The sequence below is a fragment of the Perna viridis genome, chromosome 8 (assembly GCF_037379345.1).
Source record: "Perna viridis isolate PV_CMFRI_1.1 ecotype Kerala chromosome 8, ASM3737934v1, whole genome shotgun sequence".
Taxonomy (NCBI): domain Eukaryota; kingdom Metazoa; phylum Mollusca; class Bivalvia; order Mytilida; family Mytilidae; genus Perna; species Perna viridis.
The window spans coordinates 26,269,278-26,295,033 of NC_142452.1; the positions used below are offsets into that span (position 1 = coordinate 26,269,278).

Genomic DNA, 25,756 nt, shown 5'->3' on the forward strand with positions numbered 1-25,756 from the left:
ACTTTGTATGTATGATTTTAGTTGCTTTATGTGCTAAAAAACGTAAATAAATTCTCATTCACGGAGAAAAAAAACGTGTGCTTTTTCTGTTTTATTTTAAAGCATTTTTATTGACATTTATATTACATATTAATGTAAGATAGCGCACACATGTTGATGCCTTTTTTGGTCTGGATGTTGAGGAGTTTCTACATTTTTGTTTTACGATGCAAACAAACTTGGATTTACTGACAGAAGTCACTGGAATTGTCGTTTGGGATGTAGGTCATCCACTCTTTCTCACAACACAAATGCGTGCATTCGAAACATTGCAAAGTATTCTAACTAAAGCGGTAGCTGTCATTCTTTTAAATACTTTGCCTGAATGTCACACTGTACACTCTCTGTATCTGGCTGTTACATATTTTATGGTTGTACTTAGCATTTCATTAATCAAGTGTATCGATTGCTTAACGGTAGGCTACTGGCTACTGAGTATAACATTAAGTATACACGATTTGTCATTCTCAGAATAGTATTACAATATCCTCAAAGATAGATTGTATCGATCTAAATTGCATGTCTTTACTTGTTTCTAATGTTTTCATCGAGGTTGTTGTGATTTTTGATTGATACCCTTATGTCTTTAGTCGGAGTTTGGAATCTTTGGTAGCGTGTAAGTAATGGTATTTCATTTCAATTGAATAATTCGTTGCTGTTTTATGTTGTAAAATGTGTACATGACAGACAAAGAAGACAACAAGACTCCGGTGTTACCTAGCAAATCACCTTTACACAGCCGCAAAGGTTTGTTGATCATCCCATTATTTACTACATCTTTAGAAACTTTGAATTTAACAATCTAGTATTAGTCATAAATATGTTTGAATGAATTGACCTTGAATTCAACTAGCAATGACACATGAACAAAGTGTTTTTTAATATCTATTCGCTTTAAGTACAAAATATCTGTATTTATTTAAATCATCAATTCATCTAAGTCTCTGTCAGACTACCTAACGCAACGCATTATTTTCTTTCACTAGCATTTACAAAATTTAATGTTCATGTACCAGCCATATTGCAGCCAATCTCTTATTGGCTTATAACATGCAAATAAGTAGTATGATAACTGATTGAAAATTAACAAGAAATCTTTTTGAAAGAAACAAAGTTTTTCTTTACAGAAGATATGAGTCCTATTAAAGGTTGCAATCTAGCATCAGTATCGGTCCATGACAGTAATTCGGACACACACGAATTAGTTCCCCTACTTGGTATGTAATATTCAAATAAATACTTTACATGTGAATTTCATTGAAAATTTCATCAGAGGTATTGTACAATCACTTGGGTAAATCTAGAAAAATAAATTTAACATGTTAAATCAGAGACGACAGCTTCTTAATCTGCTTACTAAGTTTTCACCAAAAATAGCCTCTCCTTAGAGAGTATAAAAAAGTGAAAGTTTGCAAGGAAACTGTAAATTTTATTTTGAAGATATTTCATTCAAAAACCAAAAACATACAAATTCAATAAATTTTGCAATACATCTTTAGAAACTTTGAATTTAACAATCTAGTATTAGTCATAAATATGTTTGAATGAATTGACCTTGAATTCAACTAGCAATGACACATGAACAAAGTGTTTTTTAATATCTATTCGCTTTAAGTACAAAATATCTGTATTTATTTAAATCACCAATTTATCTAAGTCTCTGTCAGACTACCTAACGCATTATTTTCTTTCACTTGCATTTACAAACTTTAATGTTCATGTACCAGCCATATTGCAGCCAATCTCTTATTGGCTTATAACATGCAAATAAGTAGTATGATAACTGATTGAAAATTAACAAGAAATCGTTTTGAAAGAAACAAAGTTTTTCTTTACAGAAGATATGAGTCCTATTAAAGATTGCAATCTAACATCAGTATCGGTCCATGACAGTAATTCGGACACACACGAATTAGTTCCCCTACTTGGTATGTAATATTCAGATAAATACTTTACATGTGAAGTTCATTGAAAATTTCATCAGAGGTATTGTACAATCACTTGGGTAAATCTAGAAAAATAAATTTAACATGTTAAATCAGAGACGACAGCTTCTTAATCTGCTTACTAAGTTTTCACCAAAAATAGCCTCTCCTTAGAGAGTATAAAAAAAGTGAAAGTTTGCAAGGAAACTGTAAATTTTATTGTGAAGATATTTTATTCAAAAACCAAAAACATACAAATTCAATAAATTTTGCAATATGTTCCATTTAAATATAAGGAGCACATGGGTTTTGGAACATTCCAAATGCACATCCAAATATATTTATGGAAAACTGTGAATCAAAGTAACTACGGAATGTCGATTTAGGTACAGGGCATATATTTTCTGTTTCATACTAACTGTTAACATTAAAGACAAAAATCTGAACAAAATAGTATATTATGAAGTTTTGTTTTACCAATAGCAAATGAATATCACAGAAACAAATATTTGATATGATTTATTTATCTGCCTGAACTAATGAATATATAAAACAAGCAGATGTTCCCCTCCTTTTAATCATTCATCGATTAAGTGTCAACCAAATTAGCCACAAATATCAAATTTCTTTCATACCAAATTACTTTGTTAAATTAATCAGCAAAAGTGGTTTCTAATTTGTTTGGTTAAATCCAGCTCAAGTAGGTTTTCCATGATTTTAGAAACTTGAACTAAAGAAAACAATGTGTCTGACTGAATTTCTAGAATGAGGTAGGTTGCAGAAATCATATCATGAAAAAACAAGCCCAAGTTCATCGTGCATACATACACAAACATATACACACATTTGTAGACAAAAAGAAACATACTATTTTCATTTTGTTAATATATCATATCAATTAATGACGATAATTCGAATGCAAAACACCATCCTAACAGTAGTGTGAAAATGACAATTCTGCCCCACATGCAGAAATCCTGCATAAAATCCCCAACCCCGACGGTCAAATGCAAACGGACGGCATCCCTATTGAGCATAGGGTAAATACAAGAATTATGTCTTTCGCACAGAGCATAAGTCAGGTCGCCCCAGAGGATAGTGCGGATGTGGATAAGGACACCTTAAAGAGAAGTGTGTCACAGATTGAAATAAAAAATAAAGGGATGGCATCCAATAGTGAAAATATGGATCGCTTACAGGATTTCTTTCTGAAGAATCAAGAAGATTTGGAGGATACCATTCCAACCCCAATCCCCCAAAAGCAGCAGCAGTGCTGCGATAACCCTAGCATAGCGCAGATGGATGAGCATACCCATATGTGTCAAAATTGTGGTGCGCAGTCCGCCAAGCCGCGATTTGAGCATCAACCAGATGGGGAGCAGAAGACCACCTGCGATTATCCACTGAAAAGGAAGAAGGGGCAGTTCTGCAAGAGCAAGCCCGGGATGGGTGGTCGCTGCTGGAGGCATAGCAAGCAACCACGCCAGCAGGAGGAAGAGGTCATCCCAGTCGAGGGGAAGATGGTGGTCAAAGAGACCATGAAGACCCTCCGTCAAATAGCTAAGGATGAGGGTCAGAGGGGATTCAGTAGGAAGAACAAGGAGGCCTTGGTGAAGCTCATCGAGGAGAAAACCGCCCGTAAATGTACCCGAAGGGAAGTCTTCAGCAAGAAGCAGCTGAAAGCACTCGCCAAGAATCGCGGGCTCACCAGGTACTCCCGGCTCAAGAGAGAGGATCTACTCCAGCAGGTGGAAGAGAGCATCAGAAGCGCCCCAGTCGAAGAGGAGATCAAGATCACCGATAGGCTTCAGCCACTGAATGGTGTATTTGGCACAGTCGTCATCGAACCCTTGAAATCGCATGACGTAGCTACGTTTCTCAAGGTAAGTCGAAGCACAATCTCCACCACCATCTCTGATGCTCTCACCGAAAAGAAGGGATTGAAGGTCCACTTAGTGCTTCTAGCAGAGCTGGTAAAGACCAACCCCGCGACCGGAGAAAATACCTACATCACCCCCTACTTCAGATCGGGCCTTACTACCCTCTTCGAATCCGCAGACCTCGATCTGGAGATTGCGTTCATGATGGAGAAGATCAAGGAAAATATGGCTAAATACATGCGGGAAGGGAGCGGATGGACTTTCGGACACGTTGAGAAACTTGAGATCCACCTCAACCAATTCAAGCCTCTCAAGGGGGCTTCCTTCATACCGACCCCATCAGCACTCGCGAAAAAGAAGGCGATCATCAACGTGCAGAACGAGGATCAGGAGTGCTTCAAGTGGGCTATCCTCTCCGCGCTTCATCATGAGGACGTGGATCAGAAACATGCCAATCGCCCCAGTCAGTACGTGAAGTGGGGGATGAGCTCAAATTTGAAGGCATCGACTTCCCGGTTTCGCTCAAGGCGATCGATAAATTTGAAAGGCAGAATCCTACCATCAACGTCAACGTCTTTGGCTTCAATGGCGTAAAGAAGGGTGAAGATGAAAAAGAGGATCTCCAGGTTTACCCCCTCAAGATATCGAAAAATACAGGCCCCACCCACGTAGATCTCCTCTTCCTGACCCGTGAAGGCAAGCAGCATTATTGCTGAATCAAGAGCCTATCACGCCTTCTGACAGCGCAGGTCACGAACCACGATGGACAAGCGTACTTTTGCCGAAGATGCCTCTCCCACTACACCAGGCAGGATCTATTGGACGATCATATGGAATATTGCAGCCAGAAGGATGCAATCAGGATCGAGATGCCGGAGGAAGGATCCGCCATAGCCTTTCACAACCACAAGAAGCAGATGAGAGTCCCATTCGCGATCTATGCGGACTTTGAATGCTTCACGGAGAAGATCGATACCTGCCAGCCCGATCCGACCAAGTCCTACACGAAGCAGTATCAGCAGCACCGACCATCATGTTTCTGCTATCGCGTGAAGTATGCCCACGGCGACTACAAGGAATCGGTCGTCTACTGCGGGGAAGATGCGGCTAAGAAATTCGTGCAGTGCATCGAAGAGGAAGTTCAGACGATCAGCAAGATATGCAAGAAGAAGTCGATGGTGATGAGCGACGAGGATAAGGAGGGCTTCGAATCAAGCACGAACTGCCACATTTGCGGGGGTGAATTGGAAGGGGATAAGGTGCGGGACCACGACCATCTCACCGGGAAGTATCGGGGCGCGGCACACAACCAGTGCAATCTAGATTTTCAGCTTCTGAAGCACATGCCCATCCTCTTGCACAACCTGAGTGGGTACGATGCCCATCTTTTCGTGAAGGAATTCAGTGGAGGGAAGATCACCTGCATCCCCAATACGGATGAAAAATATATCAGCTTCTCGAAGCAACTAGAAGATGGTCTGGAAATGAGATTCATCGACTCGTGCAGATTCATGCTCAGTTCCCTCGAAAATTTAGCAAAGAATCTCACACCCGATAAATTCAAGGCGGTTAGGGAATGCTTTGGCGACAGGTATGAGCTGATGATTAGGAAGGGGGTCTATCCCTACTATTACGCCGATGGGCCTGCCAAGCTTGAGGAGACCCAGCTCCCACCCAAGGAAGCTTTCTTCAGCACGCTCACCGGTGAGATATCAGCGATGAGGACTATGCGCACGCTCAGAGAGTATGGGAGGCCTTCGAGTGCAAAACCCTGCGAGATTATCACAATCTCTACCTAGAATCCGACGTGGCCATACTGGAGGATATCTTCGAGGATTTCAGGGATATCTGTCAGACTCACTATGGGCTTGATCCTGCCCACTACTTCACACCCCCAGGGCTAGCCTACGATGCCGCCCTCAAAACCACCGGCGTCAGATTGGAGCTGCTCTCCGATTCAGACATGCTCCTGATGTTCGAGAGGGCAACCAGAGGGGGCGTCGCCATGATCTCCCATCGCCACGGCAAGGCTAATAATCCCTACATGGCCGACTACGATAGCTCCCAACCCACCAAATATCTCACCTCGACGCCAACAATCTCTACGGTTGCGCGATGGCACAGCCCCTTCCCTATGGAGACTTCGAGTGGATGGAGCCGGAGGAAATCGAGAAGGTCTTGGAGTATCCTGACGATCACGAGTACGGAGCCATGGTGGAATGCGATCTGGAATATCCGCAAGATCTTCACGACGCCCACAATGACTACCCTCTCGCGCCGGAAAACGTGGAAATCGACAAGGTGCGCAAGCTCGTGCCTCATCTGGGCAAGCGTGAAAAATGTACCCTCCACTATCGAAATCTCAAGCTCTACTTATCGATGGGCATGAGCTCGTCAAAGTCCATCGCATCATAGGGTTCAGGCAATCTCCCTGGCTCAAGTCGTATATCGAGCTGAATACAAAGCTTCGAGCCGCAGCCAAGACCGACTCCGAGAAAGAATTTTTCATGCTGATGAATAATTCGGTCTTCGGCAAGACGATGGAGAATATCCGAAAGCGCGTCGACGTCAGGCTAGTCACCACCAAGAAGCAGGCCCTGAAGCTCGTGGCCAAGCCCAACTTCGATCGCCGAGTCGTCTTCACTGAGAATCTAGCAGCCGTCCATATGAAGAAGACCAAGCTCAAGTTCGATAAGCCCGTCTACCTAGGAGCGTGCATCTTGGATATCTCGAAGCTCCTGATGTACGACTTCCACTACGGATTCGTGAGGACGACGTACGGCGATAAGGCCCGGCTGCTCTTCACCGACACCGACAGCTTGGCCTACGAAATCCAGACCGCCGACTTCTACAAAGACATCGCGCCACACGTCCAGGAAAAATTCGATACGTCCAACTATCCGGCCGAGCATCCCTCCGGCATCCCTACTGGCGTGAATAAGAAGATCATCGGAAAATTCAAGGACGAGTGAGGCGGCAAGACCATGACCGAATTCGTGGGGCTCCGCGCAGAACTATACGCCTTCAAGATGGACGACGGTAAGGCTACGAAGAAGGCGAAGGGAGTCACCAAAAGCGCAGCATCGCCTTCGATGACTACAAGCGCTGCCTTGACACCCAGCAGGAGATCCATCGCCCGATGAATATCATCCGGAGCCATCTCCACCAGATCTACACGGAGCAGATCAACAAGATCGCTCTCTCCGCCAAGAACGATAAGCGCCACATCCTCCCCGACGGCATTAACACCCTTGCCCACGGACACTATCGGATCACTCACGGCAGCAATTGAGGTAAGACCCCTCCCCTCTGCACTTAGCAGGCTCTGACGGGTGCGGATGCCCATCCCGCACTTAGCCCGTACCTAGATAAATGAGCAGCATACGCGTGCACGGCCTCCTCCTCCCCCATAAGCCCCTCTCCAATGTAGAGCTCGAGGAAGCCACCAAAGCCCTAGGCATCCATCGATTCAGAGGAGTATTCATGCGCGATGCACTACCATCCAACCCCCATCCCGCCGAATGCGGCATCCTGAATCACGACGATCGCAATGGCCCTGGCACGCATTGGACGTGCTGGCATAAGTGTGGAGGATTCAAAGTCTACTTCGACCCCTATGGCCTACCCCCACCCGACGAGATGGTCAACTATCTGCGGTCGGAGATTCGATATAATACCGATGAGCTCCACCGGCGCGGCGACGTGGTATGTGGACACTTTTGCCTGCACGTCCTGAAGCTCTTATCGGAAGGTCGGACGCTCGAGGAGGTGATCTTCGGACTATAGATAAATGGATAAGTTTGGATCTCACTCGAGAAAGCGCATGCCCGTCTGGCGGATGCTCCAGGATCTCGATATGAATGATAATCGCATCACTAGTCTGGGATTGCCACGGGATAGCTCGGACGCGGTCACGAAGCGATGGCTCAATCAGCAGATGAAAGACGGTATGAAAGACCTCGAAGAGCTAGATTCGGAAATGAAGCAGATGCAGATGACCATCAAGCGGATGCAAAAGGAGTATGACGCATCCATCAAAGACCTTACCAAAAAGCTAATGACCGTGGAAGATGGTAAAGTCGATAAGTCGGAGTGCGTCTCGACCAATGGCGGCTTGATGACTAAGGACCTAAATATGCAAAAATATCACCTGCTAAATCTCCCTCTCTCCAGGACCGATAATGAGCCCATCACGAAAGCTCTTTACGATCGCCTGCAGGAGGATCTAAACGCATTAAGGGTCTTCGTCGAGCTGAAGCATGCATAAATCAAGACTTTCTGGTCTCCCTTGATCGAGACCGGAAAGCCTGGGGAGATCATTGCCAGTCGGACTCCTTCACCCAGGAATTGAAGGTTTTGGGATATCCTCTCCACTTGATGCGGATTTCTTTCTTCCTATTCCGGATGCGTCGGTTCAGGATTTTCTCGATGCGAAAGATATCCTGGTCGGTGCGCTGGAGCTCGGGCTCGTAAAAGGATCTCTCGATTTCCTCACCCTTATAGTCTTTGAGGCGATAGGTGGGCGGCTGCGTCGCTAGGGCCTGGGCGATGGTAAAGATCTCCGTTCAACCCGGAGTATATCCCTTCTCGAAGATGCCCTTCTACTTGGTGATCCGGACCTGATCGCCGACGTCGAATCGCTGAGGCTGCATAGGTGGGAGGTCTCCGTAGATATTCCAGAAGACCTTGGCCTCGTGCTCTTTCTCGCTGGCTGCGATGGGGGTCATCTTGATGGATCGATGCTTGGAGGTATTATACTGGCGGACGAGATCGTCCAGGACGGGAAAGTAGGAGCGCGTGGAATTGGCCGGAAAGTATTTGAACATCTTCTCCTTCATGGTACGATTCCAGCGCTCCACCACGCTCGATTTCTCTTCATTCTCGGTGGAGTAGAGATCGACGTCGTGCTTCCGGAGCAGATCCTTCACCTCGCGATTATAAAATTCCGTGCCCTTATCGGTCCAAAGCTTCTCGGGCGTGCGATCCTTGAAGACGGTCCGGAAGGCATCTCGCACCGTGGCGCCTTTCTTATCCTTGAGCGGCACCAACCAGCTGTACTTGGAGAAGACGTCGATGATGCTCAGAAGGTATTTGAAGCCTCGATTATCGCGGGAGAAGGCGCTCATATCTACGAGAACGGCAGACCAGGTATCATCCACCCCACCTACCACGACGCGGCGCTTCTGAAATTTGTGCCGGACTGGCTTGTGCAGCTCTTCGGCTAGCTCATCCGTCCATCGGACTTTTTTTTCCCCCACGCCCAGCCCAAATCGTGCTTTGGTGCCGATGATGGGTCTGACGATGCCACGCTCGAGGCGCTCGCGTGCGGTGGGATTGGGGATGGCATCGAGGGAGGCTAGCATCGTCTTATCGCAGATCGAATTGCGTGCGGCCGTATCCTTATGCTTGGCGTAGCAAAGATCGTGGCGGTAGGCGGCCTCATCGACTCGGTTGATGGGTCTAGACCAAGGTTTGGGGGTGCCGTCGGCATTGAGTCGCTGGCTGAGTCTGGTCCCCGGACCGGTGAAATTATGCCCCGGCAGATGCATCTCGACGGGCAGCCGATTGATCATCTTATTCATGAGTCCGGCGCCACTCTCCGTCTTGATGAATTCCGACTTCCGCGCATCGCACTTGGCGCAGGTCCCCACCTTCCGCCGCCGCCGTCCGTCGTCGCCCGTGATCACGGCGCGATTATTCGTATCCGTCTTCTTCTTACACTTCAAGCAGTACATTCCCATTTTATATAGATAAATGGACGTTGAAGATCTTACCTACGATGAGCCCGCCGCGAGTCGTCGGTATAACCATTATCTCCTCCCGCAGCGATCCATCCGAGGTCTGATCATCGGGAAGTCAGACTGCGGCAAGACGACTCTGCTGAATAATCTCCTCCTGCGCGATGGATGGCTCGATTACGATCGCCTCTACGTCTTCGGAAAATCGCTCCACCAGCCCATCTATCAGCTGCTGCGGCGGGCGCGGGGAAAGGATTTTCGAAAGACGATATCCGCGACCTTCTCTCCATCAAGCATCGCTATCCCCACTCTCTGGTCGACGTGGTGCAAATGATGAAGCCGCCGCCCAAGCCTAGCGGTATCGAACCCTTCTTCTTCGAGGAGGCGAGCGACATGACCGATCCTCGAGAGCTCGATCCCGCCCGCAAAAACCTCATGGTCTTCGACGATCTGATGCTGAGCAAGCAGACCAAGTGCGAGGATTACTACGTGCGCGGTCGCCATAATAACGTCGACTGCTTCTACCTCTGCCAAAATTACTTCACGCTCCCGCGGCAATCGATCCGGGAGAATGCCAACTTCATCTGCCTCTTCGAGCAGGATGCTAAGAATCGCGATCATATCCGCCGGGACCACTGCGACGATCTCACCCCAGCCCAATTCGATGCCTTATGCGACCACTGCTGGGCTAAGCATCACGGATTTATGACCATCGATCTCACGAGCCCCAAGACGGCTGGAAAGTATAGGTGCAATCTAAACGATTTCTATCGAGTCTAAGATAAAGAATGGATCACTTGAAGGAATTTTTCCTGGAGAATCAGTTCGAGCTAGAGAAAGGTCGATCTCCATCGATCGCTGAGTTAAGGGGATACCTCTTGGATATACTCTCCAAGCCTCCCTGATGGCTGGATAGGTGCGAGGGGTGCTCTGCGGATCACTATTTTGGTCGATACGGGGAAGAGTGTGAGTGCAAACTTCACGGCGATATTTGCCACCCCTGCATCCGCCAGCATCTGGGCCAATTTGGAAAGTGCGAATGCCGCTGCCGCCATAGCCTTGAGGATGACTTCTGCAATAAGTGCGGACTCACGCTCATTCGCCGCATCGATCATCAGGATTTCGAAGGAAGGACCTATAATTCTCACTCCAACCGCAAACCTAAGCCGCCGCCCGGACCCCCGTGCCCCGTCAAGACCGTCCGCGGCCATCAGTGCACGTATCCCTCCATACCGGGCAGTGATAAGTGCAAGAGGCATTCGAAGCTTTTCCCTGGGAAATGCTATCGGTGCGGGGTCTCAATCGCCCGCGGTAAGGCTTTGCTTCGTATCCACGACGAGATTATACCCAAATTTGCCACCTACTGGTCGGGCGTAAACGTGAGGATGATGGGGGAATGCGATCTCCTCAAAGGCGTGAAGAGGATCGACCGCGAGCCCTTCTGCTCCTCCAAATGCATGGAGAGTGCGTAGGATCTTCGGGAATCCACGGTTTTTGAATCCCGCTGAGGCAGGAGGCAAAACGCATGGGAGATGGCTTGAACGCTATGGGGCGTTCGATCCAACGCTTAGGGGCGATCGATCCAACGCTTAGGGGCGTTCGATCCAACGCTTAGGGGCGATCGATCCAACGCTTAGGGGCGTTGGCGGTGCTATAAATAAAATGACGTTCATCAAGATCACCGACCCTAAGCAGCGTGAGGCGCTTGCTAGGGACTTGCAGGAGACCAAGCGTAGCATCCAGGCTAGCGATATGCAGCGTCGTCTGGATAAGATCGGACTCAGCCGCGATCTCTCCAAGATATTCAAGCCCGTGGTCGAGACGCAAAAGGAGACCGCCTCCCAGATCACCAAAAAGATCAAAGATATCCCACTCGCTCTGCCCGCCCCGGTGCCTAACCTCCCTCTTCCTCTCCCTGCTGCTGGGGGCGACGACGATCCGCTTGCCATCGAGCAAGCATTGAGAACCAACCTCGGTCCGCGAGCCACCCATTATCTTCAGCTCGGTATGACTCCCAAGGCCGACCATAACTTTGGATTGCGAGTGGAAGACGGCGCCATCATGATCGGGAGTCTGCCCGTCACCTTCGATGGAGACGATATCCTCGTCGATGACGAGCGCTATAAGGGTACCCCCGGCCTATGGGAACTTATGGTCATGAAGCATCCCAAAGATTTCGAGGTGGATGACCTGCATACCTATGGTGATATCCTATGAGCATCCAATGCCATGTATCAAGGCAACTTTGCGCTCTCGCTGACCCCCAAGGCAAGCAAGAGTCGGAAATGGAAGGAGATCATCTCGTACATCTATAAGCAAGATAAGTATGGGAGCGGGGTATCGACCGTCTTCCTCCCCACGTGCTTCGACCAATTGCTGGATCGTCTCGATCTTTGCGCCGCCGCCTACCAGGCCGGAAATAATGGGGTGCGCAACAAAATCATGGCCATCCTCGACGCAATGAGGTAGTCCGGTCATATCAGCAGGGGTGAGTACGAGAAGCTGCATCGGAAGCTCCTCTAAATAAATTTACGATGCCTTTAGTAGTGAATCACGGATATCGTCGGAAGTATGCCGTCGGCGGAAGAGGCCTTTTCGATACCATCGCCAATCTTGCCGGACGGGTGCTTACCTCCTCCACCGCCAAGACGTTGGGTAGCAAGGCCGTGAGCGCCGCCTCCAATACAGCTTTGAAAGGCGTGGAAAAAGGTGCGAGCAAGGCGGTGGACCACGTCGTCAATCGAGTGACCCGCAAAAAGAAGCCTCAAGCACCACCCGCCAAGAGGACCCCACAGCAGCAGACCCGTCTCAATAATCTCATCTTGGGCGGGGGTATCGCCACCATCCACGACTTCGTCCAGCGCTATAGATAAATATATCATGGCCGATATGCTCTTTATCACCGAAGGACTAACTTTCGATGAAAGTCTCCAGGAATATCAGGTTCACGAATACGAACCTCAAGCCGGGGCGCAGCTGAATAATGCCGGCGCAGAGATACGCATCAATATCCAGACTCAGGATCTCTTCCTCCATCCCGCCGAAAGCTATCTCTTGATCGAAGGCCGACTTCAGAAGAATGATGGCGCTGCGTATTGTGACGCCGATCTCGTATCGCTCGTCCATAACGGTGTCATGTATCTCTTTCGCAGCATCAGTTACCGACTCTACGGCCAGCAGATCGAGCATCTCAACGACCCTGGCATCGCCACCACCATGCTAGGGATGCTGACGTATCCCGACGACTTCTCCAAATCGCAAGGCCTCAACCAGCTATGGTTCAAAGACTCCAGGCCGATGCTGAGGCAGATAACGTTGGATTCGCAGCACGTCGCGGGTATATCATCACCAAGCCAGCCAATAAGGGATCCTTTTCCTTCTCCATCCCCCTCAAGCACGTCTTTGGCTTTGCCGAGGACTACGATAAGATCGTCTACGGATTCAAGCACGAGCTCTCCCTGGTGCGCGATTCGGATGCCAATGCCATCCTCCGAGCCGCCGCCGTCAACGACGTGGCCAAAGTAGTCTTGAGCAAGGTCTCCTGGTTCGTCCCCCACGTCATCCCGTCCGACGAAAAGAAGCTGCGGCTCTATAAGACCATCCAGAGCAAGACCAAGATCGATTGCGGATTTCGCATGAGGCAGTGCGACTCCATAGCCGTGCCCCAGACCTCGCAATTTCATTGGCGTCTAGCCGCTAAAAGCGGGCGAGAAAAACCACGATGGATCATCGTCGCCTTTCAGACCGCAAGGGGTAACGATCAGCTGCATAATGCCGCCGTCTTCGACCACTGCCGATTGCGAAATATTCACGTGACCCTCAATGCGGAGCGCTATCCCGCCGTGGACTTCAATGCTGGCTTCACACAATGCAGGGTCGCCAGGTTCTATAAGGAGGCTGCCGAATTCCGCAAGAAATTCTATAGCATGGAAAGTCTGCTGAGCAATGGCGGCATCAATCCCTCCGACTTCATCGATCTCTATCCCCTATTCGTCATCGACGTGAGCCATCAGTCCGAGCGGCTGAAAGAGTCGACGATGGATATCTAGATCCGAGCCGACTTCGAGCGCAACGTCCCTGCCAATACCCAAGCCTTCGCCCTAGTCATCTCCGATCGAATCCTCCAATTCGAATCCGACGGCCAGATGAATGAGCGTCGTCTTCTGAGGAGGCTTAGATAAATGGAAGTTTCACTTTTGCGGAAAATCGTCACCAATACCGAGCCCAAGCACGGGTTCTCCTTCATCGTCTCTGGGAACGATAGTCAGATCTCGACTCGCTTCAACCCATCCCTCCAGCTGCGCGAGGAGAAATCTTACGAGATGGCCCTCGTGAATCTGGAGACCTACTACTCCATCCCCAATATTCATGCAGGTAATAATTCCTTCCGCTACTCTCCCGATGATGGGGCTAGCTGGTTTCCCGTCGAGCTGAGCACCGGCTCCTATGGAATCGACGATATCAACGATGAGATCCAGCGGCAACTGCAGCTCCATAAGCACAAGGCTAAGATCCTTCTCGACGCCAATCGCGCGACGCTGAGAGCGACCCTCACTCTCGCCAAAAATTACCAAGTGGATTTCAACGTGTCCAATAGCATCAGTACGGTGCTTGGATTCGAGCGCCGGACGTATGCCTACGATCGAAGCACTAATGGCTACGCGGAAGGCGAGAATATCGTCAATATCATCAGCATCAATAGCATCCTCGTGAATAGCGATATCATCCACGGAAGCTACGTCAACGGCACGCAGCAGTCCACCATCTATAGCTTCTTTCCCGCAGTCGATCCCGGCATGAAGATCATCCAGACTCCCAAGAATCTGGTCTACTTACCCGTGACCCTGAAAACCATCGACCGCATGCAGACGTATCTGACCGATCAAGACGCTCGCCCCATCGATCTGCGAGGGGAGAATCTCACCATCCGCTTCCATCTGCGTGAGGTATAGATAAATGGATTATCAAGAGTACGGTCTCAACTTGACGAAAGGTCAGGCAGAGAAGATCCAGCGTGCGGCAAAGAACGGTTGCACCGTGAGCGTCCGATTGTCCATGCCAACCTACCCGGTGAGCATAAGATGCTCCTCACTCACCGCCAGATCCAGCGCATCGCCAAGCTCTTGCAGAGCGGTAAGGGTGGTATGGTCTTGGAGATGAGTCCGAAGCAGGTGAAGCATAATATGCAGAAAGAAGGTGGATTCCTCCCCATGCTCGCAGGTCTCGCCTCTGCTGCGCTACCCATGCTAGCCAAAACCGTGCTGCCCGCTTTGGGCGTGGGCGCATTGAGCGGTTTGGGTAGTGCAGCCATCCAAAAGGCCGTGGGATCTGGATTATTTCTCAAGAAGGGTGGGAAAGTATGCTGCGTGAAACCTCATGGTCGTGGTCTGTATCTCAGCCCAGGTACTTTGCCCAATACTTACGGCGATGGCTTATACTTGAAGAGCGGACGTCGGTTCTACGATGGTAAGGGGTTGATCTTAGGTCCCAATAGCCCCTTCAAAAGCATCCCCATCTTAGGCATGCTCCTATAAATAAATGGACTCCGTAGACTTTGGGAAGAAAGCCTACAGGGAAGCAAGGATCGAATCTATCGAGCGATAGCTCAAATTCGAAATGCATAAATACGCCCGACTGTCGAGGATCTATAAACGAGTGGACAAAGTGGTGTCTTTTGCTCTGGGTTCATTTACCGTGCTCAATGTCATTTGCACAACCGGCACACTCAGCACCGCCGCAACGGGGATAGGTGCCGTAGCATGCATTCCGTTGAGCTCACTAGCCGTCGTGAATTCCATCACGATGGCGGGGTTGGCGGTGGTAGCCAAGCGCATCCGCCAAAAGCGTAAAAAGCATGAAGATACCGTGCGCATCGTCAGATCCTACCAATCCAAGATTGAAGATGCGGTGAGCAAAGGCTTGGAGGATGATGATATCGATAAATATGAATTTGCAGGGGTTGTGAAATGTCTTAGCTTCTACTACGACGAAAAGCAGCAGCTGCGAAAACCTTCCACGGTCACCACTTTTAGCATGCGCCGTAGGAAGGATTCTTCCAACGCGCGCCTCGCTCGGTTGCGCCTCGCTCCCCACGCTTATTCCAGAATCCTCCAGATCAAAGTTCCAAGTGACCAAAAAAAAATTTCCCAATCCAGTAATTTGGATTGGGAAATTTCGAACCCTATACCCATAGCCCTCGATTATTTTTTTATTACTTCCTCACCAGATCATAGGAGAGGTACTGCTGCTGAGATTTCTTGCTCACCTTGAATCCAGTGCTCCGAACGAAAGCTCATTGCAAGGGACCCTTCTCTTTGTTAAGAGTGGGGCAGGCCCATACCCTGGTGGTCTCTCCGTCTCGATTCTTCAGGGTGAGGATTTTGCTTTTACCGAATTTCCCATCCACTTCTACCACCTCCAAGATCTTATAGATCACCCCGGTGGGTAAGTCCTTCCCTTTGAGTGCTTCCTGATTCTGGTCCTGCACCTTCTCCTGGAAGGCGTCTTCGCTGATGAAGTCATCCCCATCTGTGGGAATGTCAACGAATCCATTGTGTACGAAAGTCATAATTCTTGTATTTACCCTATGCTCAATAGGGATGCCGTCCGTTTGCATTTGACCGTCGGGGTTGGGGATTTTATGCAGGATTTCTGCATGTGGGGCAGAATTGTCATTTTCACACTACTCCTAACAGACCAAATGCATATTTTGGTCAGTATTATTATGTCCCTGTTGCACTGAATAATCACTAGTTTCTTATTTCAGTACATGCAGATGAACAATGTTTATAAATATTACAAAATATTTATTAAAAATTGAACGTTTTTTTTATATAAATATTATTAGAAATATTGGATTACATATTATACGACGAATGCTGAGTTTTTATCTTATATACGTACCTGTAAAAGAGTAATCAAGGGAACCACGGTTATAGCGGTAATCAAAAGAATGTAATCCAGACATGGAAAATAGACATACACAATAAAGTACATAAAGTAACTAAAATCATACATACAAAGTAACAAAAACAAATGAGCAACTCGGACTCCACTAAAAACTGGGAGCATGGACCAGGTAAATTACGATGCATTCAAATAAATATTATACAAACTGATAAGTCATTTCCTCATGAAAACATAATCTTCTAAAATAAACATGAACGGATCATGATGTTTCAGATAAACTGTAAACATAATTTACAGTGACATAATTTTCACTTGTTATTTTTAACATGTTTTATGTTACTTCCAACAAATTAGAAGATGCATCAGAAATATCCATTGGGCATACTTGGTTTTTTTTTTCAAAGTAAAAATCACAATACGAAATCAAATTTGTGGAATAGGTACACTGTAACAGTTTTTGTTTTATTTTGTTTTTTGTTTTTTTTTGTTTTTGTTTTTTTTGTTTTTTGTTTTTTTGTTTTTTTTTTTGTTTGTTTGTTTGTTTGTTTTTTTGTTTTTTTTTAATTACAAAAAACAAGAAATTCAAAATGATATTGTCTTAAGAGAAGTAATGCAACAAGTATGTGCTTGTAATATTAGTTTTAATTATGATACAGCTAAAGAATGTGCCTTCATGGACTATGAACAGGTATAAAGGGTTTGTTTTGTAATTCTTTCCTTTTTATCCCTTCGTTGTAGATATTCCAGTGGCAGTACATTTATACCAGAGACGTTGGCTTCTGTTCGGAATTTCCTGTTTTAAGGTTTACCATAGTTTTCGAGCAGACATTATGCGGCTGTTTAGTACAAAATTTAGTGTGTTGAAAGAGAAGTACAATATACATAATCAAAAATATCCAGACTATTTAAAAAGTGTAGAAGTTCCTAATAATCAATGGCAGCTAAACTACAGAGTCATCAATGAAAATGAATCACGATTTGGTACACATGTAGAGAAATATGACTACAGAATTAGTTCATCAGTTGAATTATCTAAGATGATCATACCGGAAATATTTACAAATTATTCTTCATTTGATGATACAATGTCTTTCAGTACAATATTGCAGCATCTCAATATGTTTTCGCTATATAATAAACCAGAAGATAGATTTATTTCTGTAGCAAAAGAGGTGAGTTTTGACTGGGGACGAACCAAATTTGTATTATGATTCTTTTCACATGATTTTAATGAATAAGTGGAAAGTAGTAATAAATAATTTTTACAACGTGTTGACCTCCAAAGATTGCATTGGGAAATTTTGTTTTAGTTCTGTGAAACGATTACAATTTATGAGCCTAAAAATTCAAGTGAAAAAGAAAAAAGTTATTTATAATGAAATGTTTTTTGCCTGTAACAAGACTAAACCGGACAACAGTAAATTAAACAAACACAAATGTCCCTTTATTACCGTTTAAATTCACTTTACCCGTGTTAATCGAGCACCTGTCGTTATCGCCCAAAATCTTCATTCAGAGAGGAGTTCAGTTTATACTTAATATTTATAGCACCATAGTTTGTTGTTGTATAATGTATTTGGCTATGAAATATTTCCATTACTTGCAAAGATATTTGAATCAACATGGAGTCGCTGGTGTGCCCCATGCTTCACAGACTGGGACGAACAGAACGCAAACAAAAGTTTTTCCTTACTGAAAGAAATGTCAAAGCATTATCTCGAATCTAACAGACAACCAATGACAGAACACCAACTTGAATTGATAAAGGAAAAAGGTTTGATTATCTCGTCGAATGAAACAAATGTTAGATAAAGTAGTTGACAGATTCGAAATAACGGATATTTTGATATTTTCAATGTTTTCGATAACTATTTTTCTTGGTGTCAAAGATAAATTTAAAGGTCATATAGCATTTGAATAATTATCGTATGTTCTTTTTAGTTATATTTTCGACATTATATTAAAGAGTCTAGCATATAAAACGTTAAGGCATTTAAGAATTTCCTACACATATTTACTCACTAACTGCTCAATGAATGTAATCAAATTTTAACTGAATGTTTGGCATCAGATGTAGATATTTATGAGGTGAAATTATTACTGTGTCATGCTTCAAGGAAATTACCTAACCAAGTATTATGTTTAACATCTATATTTTAAAGGATTGACATTATCTGAGATCTCAACTAAGCCTGAAGAGAACGAGTTAACAGAACAAATCGTAGGATATAGTACAGAATTGATCCAGTTTTTGGAACTTCATAGCGATGAACCACCATTTTATGAGTTAAGAAAAATTAAGCGCACCATAAACGAATGGAAAACCACATTTAAAAAGGCTCTAGATGCATTTGATACAGATAATGTAAGTTGATAATATACTTCAGAAATGTGTAAAAAAGTAAAATTAAACCTTTTTAAAACAGGCTTACAATATAACTTGATGCAAAGTGGTGAATAATTTAGGCTATATCTACCCTCATGTCAGGTCTTCAATAAATTAATTGGTAGAAAGTTGGGAATAACGTGACAACGAATCAAGATATTTTCTTTTAATTTGTAACCACTTTTAATTATCTAACAATACAGTTCAAGCACGAACTAATTGAGTTCACATGTTCTGTCGGAGTGGTTAAAGGCCGTGAGGTCTTTAATTTTGAAACGAATGAAAGTTTTAAGTAGGCCAATGAGTGTCAAGGCTACATCAGTTTTCAAAGACCCCGATTTAGTTGTCTACTATACATGACAAATATGTAGTCGTACCCGCAGACAAAGCCCAAAACAACGTTGTTTTCGTCTGAAAAACATCCAATGTTTATTATCAGAGGTAGACGTAGAAAATAACAGCAGTGATGCTACCACACTCTCCAAAGAGGAAATTTACTCTCTATGTACTGAAGTCCTAAACTCCACAACAATCCATACAAACAACGTTACACAGCTGGATCTGCAAAATGCACCACAAAACCTCTTTCAAAATTTTTAACTTCTATACTCACAACTATCAAAAGGGTCTGCACTCCTACAACAACACTTATTACTCCCATAGTGGTATTAATTCAATGTGGATCATGAATTCGAAAGATCTTTTGGAGACAATCAGTTCGAGACTATTATCAGAATATAATAGCATTAAAACCTATGATTTTTCAACACTGCATACTTCTATCCCCCATACTCAGTTAAAATCCCGACTTAACAACAGTATACATCGTTGTTTTTCAAAACAAAATGGTACACCTAGATACAAATATATTGTTCTTGGTAGCGATTTCTCATTCTTCGTAAGAAATAATTCCAAATCATCTTCCAAATATACAGAGGAAAATGTTAACAAAATGCTGGAATTTATTATCGACAACATATTTGTCAAGTGTAGTGGACGCTTTTTTCAACAAACGGTCGGCATTTCAATGGGAACGAATTGTGCTCCTCTACTTGCTGACCTATTATTCCACTCTTATGAGGCTGACTTTATAACTGATCTGATCAGATAGAAAGAATATTGTTTAGCTAAATTATTTAATCTCAGTTTCCGCTATAAAGATGACGTATTATCTTTAAACAATCCTAATTTCGGGAATTCGATATATCTCATCTACCACAAAGAACTTGAGATAAAGGATACTACAGACACCGAGAAGTCAGCGTCGTATCTTGACCTACACTTGTAAATCGATGGTAAAGGATAACTATTAACCAAACTTTACGACAACCGTTATGACTTTTTTATTTAGAATTGTCAACTTTCCTTACTTCTGTGGCAATATCCCTTCAGCACCTGCGTATACAGTGTTCATATCACAACTCATGCGTTTTGCCATAGCTTGCCGAAACTACGCAGACTTTTTGTATCGCGCTAGAATTCTAACAAATAGGCTTATGGAACATGGTTATGTTGCTACAAGATTGAAGTCATCACTACAGAAGTTTTATGGTCGTCATCATGAACTCGGGGATCGTTTACGGTGTATCCATCTGCACCATGAAAACTGATTTATTCAACGTTTCATACTTTTCCTTTCCTCGTTTGTCTACCCCGGAATTGACTTTTTATAAGCAACTCGGCGGGTGTTTCTAGAAAAGCAGAGGACGCTTACCCTACCGATGCACCTGGTCCATGCCTTCACTTTTTAGTGGAGTTTGAGTTGCCCATTTGCTTTTGTTACTTTATATGTATGATTTTAGTCACTTCATGTTCTTTGTTCTGAATGTCTCTTTTCCATGTCTGGTCTTTGTCCCTAGACTACATTATTTTGATTACCGCTATAATCTAGGTTCCCCTGATTATTCTTGCTATAGTGTTTGGTCATTTATCAAACAAAACATAGGTAAAGTATTACTACTTCTGAATGTGACAGGTTATAACATGAATAGATATTTTCGTTTATTCACAGGAACCATCAATTACTAACTGCCAATCATGTCAGAATCAAAATAAAAATGAAAAGGCAGAATGTTGGTGTATTGAATGCGATGTACGTCTTTGTCAAAGGTGCAAAGAATTTCATTTATCGATGAGAACGCTTGCTGATCACAATCTAATTGATGTATCTATGTATTTGGAATTATTGCCTGTTGAAAGAAAATGTCAAGAACATATATCGAACAATGTTGAATACATTTGTTCAATGCACGACCAACTTTGCTGTATTAAATGTCTACTAAAGCATAGGAACTGCGATGATGTCCATCCTATTTCAAATATAAAAACCAAGAAAATAGAGCTATTTACCATCTACAAAAAAAAGTTGGATGATTTATGTTCTGTTTTACAAATTTTAAGCCAGTTAAGTTGCGAAGTTAAAACACCAAATAGTGGATTTTTCGAAGAGGTCTATGAATTAGTACGGAGTTTTTGTTGTGCAAAAGACGAAATTTCTGAAGGCTACTTGCAGCTTTTAGAGTCAGAAAAAACTGATATTATTCAAACATTGGATAAAGAGTTCAAGTCTAACAATCTAGAGGAAAATATTAAAGAAATGGCTAAAGAAGTGAACCAAGAGTCACAACAGTTTGCAATATTGAAAGAAACTTGCTCAAATGAAATACTTATCTGTTTATTCATTCGTCAGTATCGAGATTGGATAAAATAGAAACTAGAATAAGTAGTATCTCAATGAATTTCTCCAAAAACTCTAAATTGAAAAATGGAACGGATGTATATAAACTATGTATGCAATCAATGGAATGGTTGCTAGATAGCTACAAGAAAACATATGCACAGTCTCCAAAAGAAAAACAATTTTATGTGTGTGTTGACTCTCAGTTCGAGGAGAAATGGGTCGAGGTTTGTTCAAATGCAAACATGACAAAAAGTAAGATTTCAGCAATAACGACAGCAAACAATAACCTTATACTGGTCTGTTTCATCGACGACAACCGTGTATTTACAATTGACGAATTTGGCGTATTAAACAACATTATTGAATTGGAATACACACCATGCGATATTGCATTTGCCCTTGACGAAATTAAAAAAGAACCCATTTGCGTAACAACTTGTGACAAAGTTAACGCTTTGCAATTCCTTGACGTTTGTAGTCAAACAAAAAAAGAAACAATTCATGTTGCGGAAACGGCTTCATGTCTTATAACGATATCAGAAAACAATATAGTCGTTGGTTCCTCGAAAAAGATTAAAATTTTGACTTTTACAGGGAAAGAGATAAAAACAGTGAAACTAAATTTTCTTTTTGGAAATATCACAAATATGATTACTTCTAACCATAATTTTCTCGTTCTCTGTGACGATAATCCTAACTCTTCTACAGTTTATTGTGTAAGGACCGATGGTAGCATAGTGTTCTCCTTGGAGCCACATGACCTCAAGTTACCGTCTAAAATGGCAATTGGAAAGCATGGAAACATACTAGTTTTAGGTTTTGCCTCGAATAACTTTTCAATCATTTCACCAAAAGGAAATGAAATCGGATACATGCTACAGGGAGAACTTAATCGACCAGTCGCAATCTGTTTAAATAACGGATTATCAAAATTATATATAGCAGATAAAATTGGAAAAAAACTACGGTGCTTCGACATATTCTATGATACGAACTCGTAACTTGTTCCCCAACCAGATGTATTCGTTTTCTTCAGATAAAATCAACTCGAGTATCAATATCACTTCTAAATAATTTTATTTCAAGTGTAACACGCTCCTAGACCAAATTTTGCAACGTGACTTTGACGTCATCAAACTTTTTTGCTGATTTATGATTTATTTCTTTAAACTATGATACTAAAATTGAATTATAAGGAATGACTGTTATATTTTTTGGTCTATTTGAAATAACCACAAGTTCTGTAGACAAAATCTTATCAGTAGAGTCAGACAAGTTCTTCTGTTATTCTAATCTCTATATATCAGACAAAATATTCTTTAGTTCGAGGTCATTTACAGTGTCTATATCTTTTGCTACAAAATCTTGAAAAGGGGGATCTCCTGCCTTGAATATGATACAAACATATCACTGACTTCATGAGTTATGTCCTTAGGTCTACCCAACTTAAGTAAACAAGGTGTTTTCATGGTCCTAACAAAAAAATAACTGTTTGCTGACTTTGTTAAGTATGTTGTTGTTGGTTTATTATTGGTGTAGTGTGCTTGCTAGTTTGTTTGACGTTTGTTAGTATCTTTGATTATAACTGCTTTTGTTACTACAAAATATTTTGTACCTAATTGATAAAGTTAAAAAAGGATGAACAGGTATATATTTATTATTAACTTATAGTTACAAATTATGATTTAATTTACCAATTCAATACCAGCCACAAATACATATTCACTCAATATATGCAATACATGCAGTCATAGTTCAAGGTATTGACTAAACAAGTTTGAAACAATACAGTGATTTCTGTTGTATGAAAGGTGCCGGCATCTAACGTAAGTTTTAGAGAAAAAAAACCGTTAAATGAATGTTGTCATTTATTAACACATACATTGTGCACCGAAAGGTAATGACATATACCATATATTTAGGTTAAAGTGTACTTTTTTTGTACATGCATTATAAGTGTTTTGAAACCCTATTAATATCGTTTACCCTATATCGCATACCCTATATCACACCTCAAGACCTGTATCGCACCACTTCACGGACCATACTTGAAGTAAAGTTAAAATATATGACATAAAGAACATGACATGTCAAAATTTGTAACACATGTGGTATCAATCCTCGACCTATATCAACTCGCCGGCCGGTGGCCCTTTGTGTGATATAATGGGATTTACGCATGTGATGCAGATTTTGACATGTAAACTTCAGTATATATTTTATACTTCTCATTCGTTATTTTTACGATATTCTATATCTTTGAAACGCTATTGCTACAACATTGACAAATGTGTACGTATTTATAGAATACGCCTTATAGACTTCATATAACAGGGCTGAAAGAAACGCACCATTGGATGCTGTGGATGAATTTACATGGCTTATGTCATATGACAACACAATTATATAACAATGCATACACTTTAATAAACAGCTTGTTTACCTTACGAAAAGAAAAGCTGAATTAGATTTGAATGTTATCCATCTCGATCTAGATTTTTATTTTCGCATTTATCGTTGTAATTTTTAAAACATGTTGTAATATTTGCCTCTTGGTGTCAAACACCTAAATTTATATCGAAACTACAGATCACTGTGCTTGTTGTGCTACTTTTTTGTGTCTTTTAAAATTGTAATTATATACCCAAAAAAATCGTTTTAAATCAATGTAATCAATAGACGAAATTCTTGTTAATTGTTCAGATATAACTGGCGTCTTTGATTAACATAAATAAAGTATTTGTATTGCATTTTATAAGAGAAAATCCCCTGTCATTTCCTCCACAATCCCATACCAGATACTACTGAGCATCTATAAATTTGATAATGTGACGACCTTTTTTCTTCACCATGGACTAGTTTAATGCCACTATTACCCTGCAAAATAACTTTAATTCCTTTCTTCTTAAGCCCTAAATTCGGTCCTCTCTGTCGTGAATTGGCACATATGTGGACCTGTTTAATTATAAGTATTATTTTGGTCGAATGTACATTATAAAGAAAAGATTCCCATCGTACCAATTTTTTTTATCTCTTCACAACGGACAAGGCTGTAGCTCCACCTAAGTGGAATGAGTGACTTTTTAAATTTGTTGAGGCGAATCCGGCATATTTCGATGCTTTACTTCAAAACGTAAATGCTGGTACCTTGTCTGGGCGGCACCAATGAAATGGCAAAATAATGGACCATTCGTTTAGGCTCTAGCTGCTAAAATTGTTACATAGATTCAAATGGACAAATCGAATTCTTAACTTTGTTAAGCACAATTAAGACGTCTTTTCCACTTTGGTCAGTTTTAGAGTATCTCGGGTGAATAGTTGATCTTTAACTGTTGTAAATTTGCAATTACATCATTTTCCTTCTGGCTGCTCGTATCCGTTATCTCCCTTACTCTGAATAATATTCAAAATGCTAAAAAAATGATGCTTTTGTTTTGCGATTTTATGGTATATGCCGCTAGGCCTTTAAGGGACAGGTGCACAAAAAATGTACAACATTTTTCCGACACAGTCCGTATAGCTTCGCTTTTTACCCTTTGATCTTTAGGACGCTCTTCTGTGGAAACACAAGTCACCTGATCGCAGTTCTTTTTCCCGATTGGCCAAATACTGATAATTAGTGGCGTTCGAAAAATCTGCATCGAAAATTTGGAATTGCGTTCAAAAAAAACTTTATCGGAACTGTAATAAATCGCATGCCATGTGTTATTTTCTTGAAAGAAATGTTAAAACTTGGAAGTAAGAAAGAGTAAATTTCTTTCTTTTTTTAAAGATAGTACTTGTTAAGATTAGGTGGCCAATCTTTATTTATATTTTGCATAGATATGAATGTGTCGACAACGGACATGTCTGTTTTGTATGCTTTCAATGTCATATTTCCTCAATTAGTCTTTGAGCTTTTAGCTCGAACAGGAGAAGAAAATGTTCCGGTATTTTCTCCGGGTTTTGGCTTGTGTGTGGAGCTAACCTTCTGAAGCAGTACTATTCATGTCAATAAGTAGAACAACTTATTGAATTTGCTTTGCCCTCAATTTGTTCAGAACGAAATATGATGTTGTTTTGCAGAACGTAAAGAACAAATAGCCTCATAAGTTTCATTACCACTTTTGAGGGTGAACTTAGTAAATTCAGAATGTTAACCAAACTTGTTTTGTCTTTAAAGAGTTTGATTTTCTTGTTTTGAAGACAACAGTCCCATA

General features: G+C 42.9%; 1 protein-coding gene across 4 annotated transcripts in view; it reads left to right on the forward strand.

Moving 5' to 3' along the window:
- The window catches only part of LOC148610008 (uncharacterized), a 32,620-nt gene extending 9,424 nt beyond the window's left edge, over positions 1 to 23,196 (forward strand). For 2 of the 4 annotated variants that reach the window (XM_088541819.1, XM_088541820.1), the window contains exons 9-15: positions 727 to 786; positions 1,167 to 1,256; positions 1,878 to 1,967; positions 17,230 to 17,663; positions 18,100 to 18,265; positions 18,654 to 18,856; positions 20,889 to 23,196. In XM_088541819.1, coding sequence (XP_088397945.1) covers positions 727 to 786; positions 1,167 to 1,256; positions 1,878 to 1,967; positions 17,230 to 17,663; positions 18,100 to 18,265; positions 18,654 to 18,856; positions 20,889 to 21,587 — 1,742 coding nt within the window. In that variant the 3' untranslated portion in view covers positions 21,588 to 23,196. The remainder of the gene's footprint in view (positions 1 to 726; positions 787 to 1,166; positions 1,257 to 1,877; positions 1,968 to 17,229; positions 17,664 to 18,099; positions 18,266 to 18,653; positions 18,857 to 20,888) is intronic. The other 2 variants (XM_088541821.1, XM_088541822.1) reach the window with 2 other exon arrangements.
- Positions 23,197 to 25,756: the final 2,560 nt, after the last annotated feature.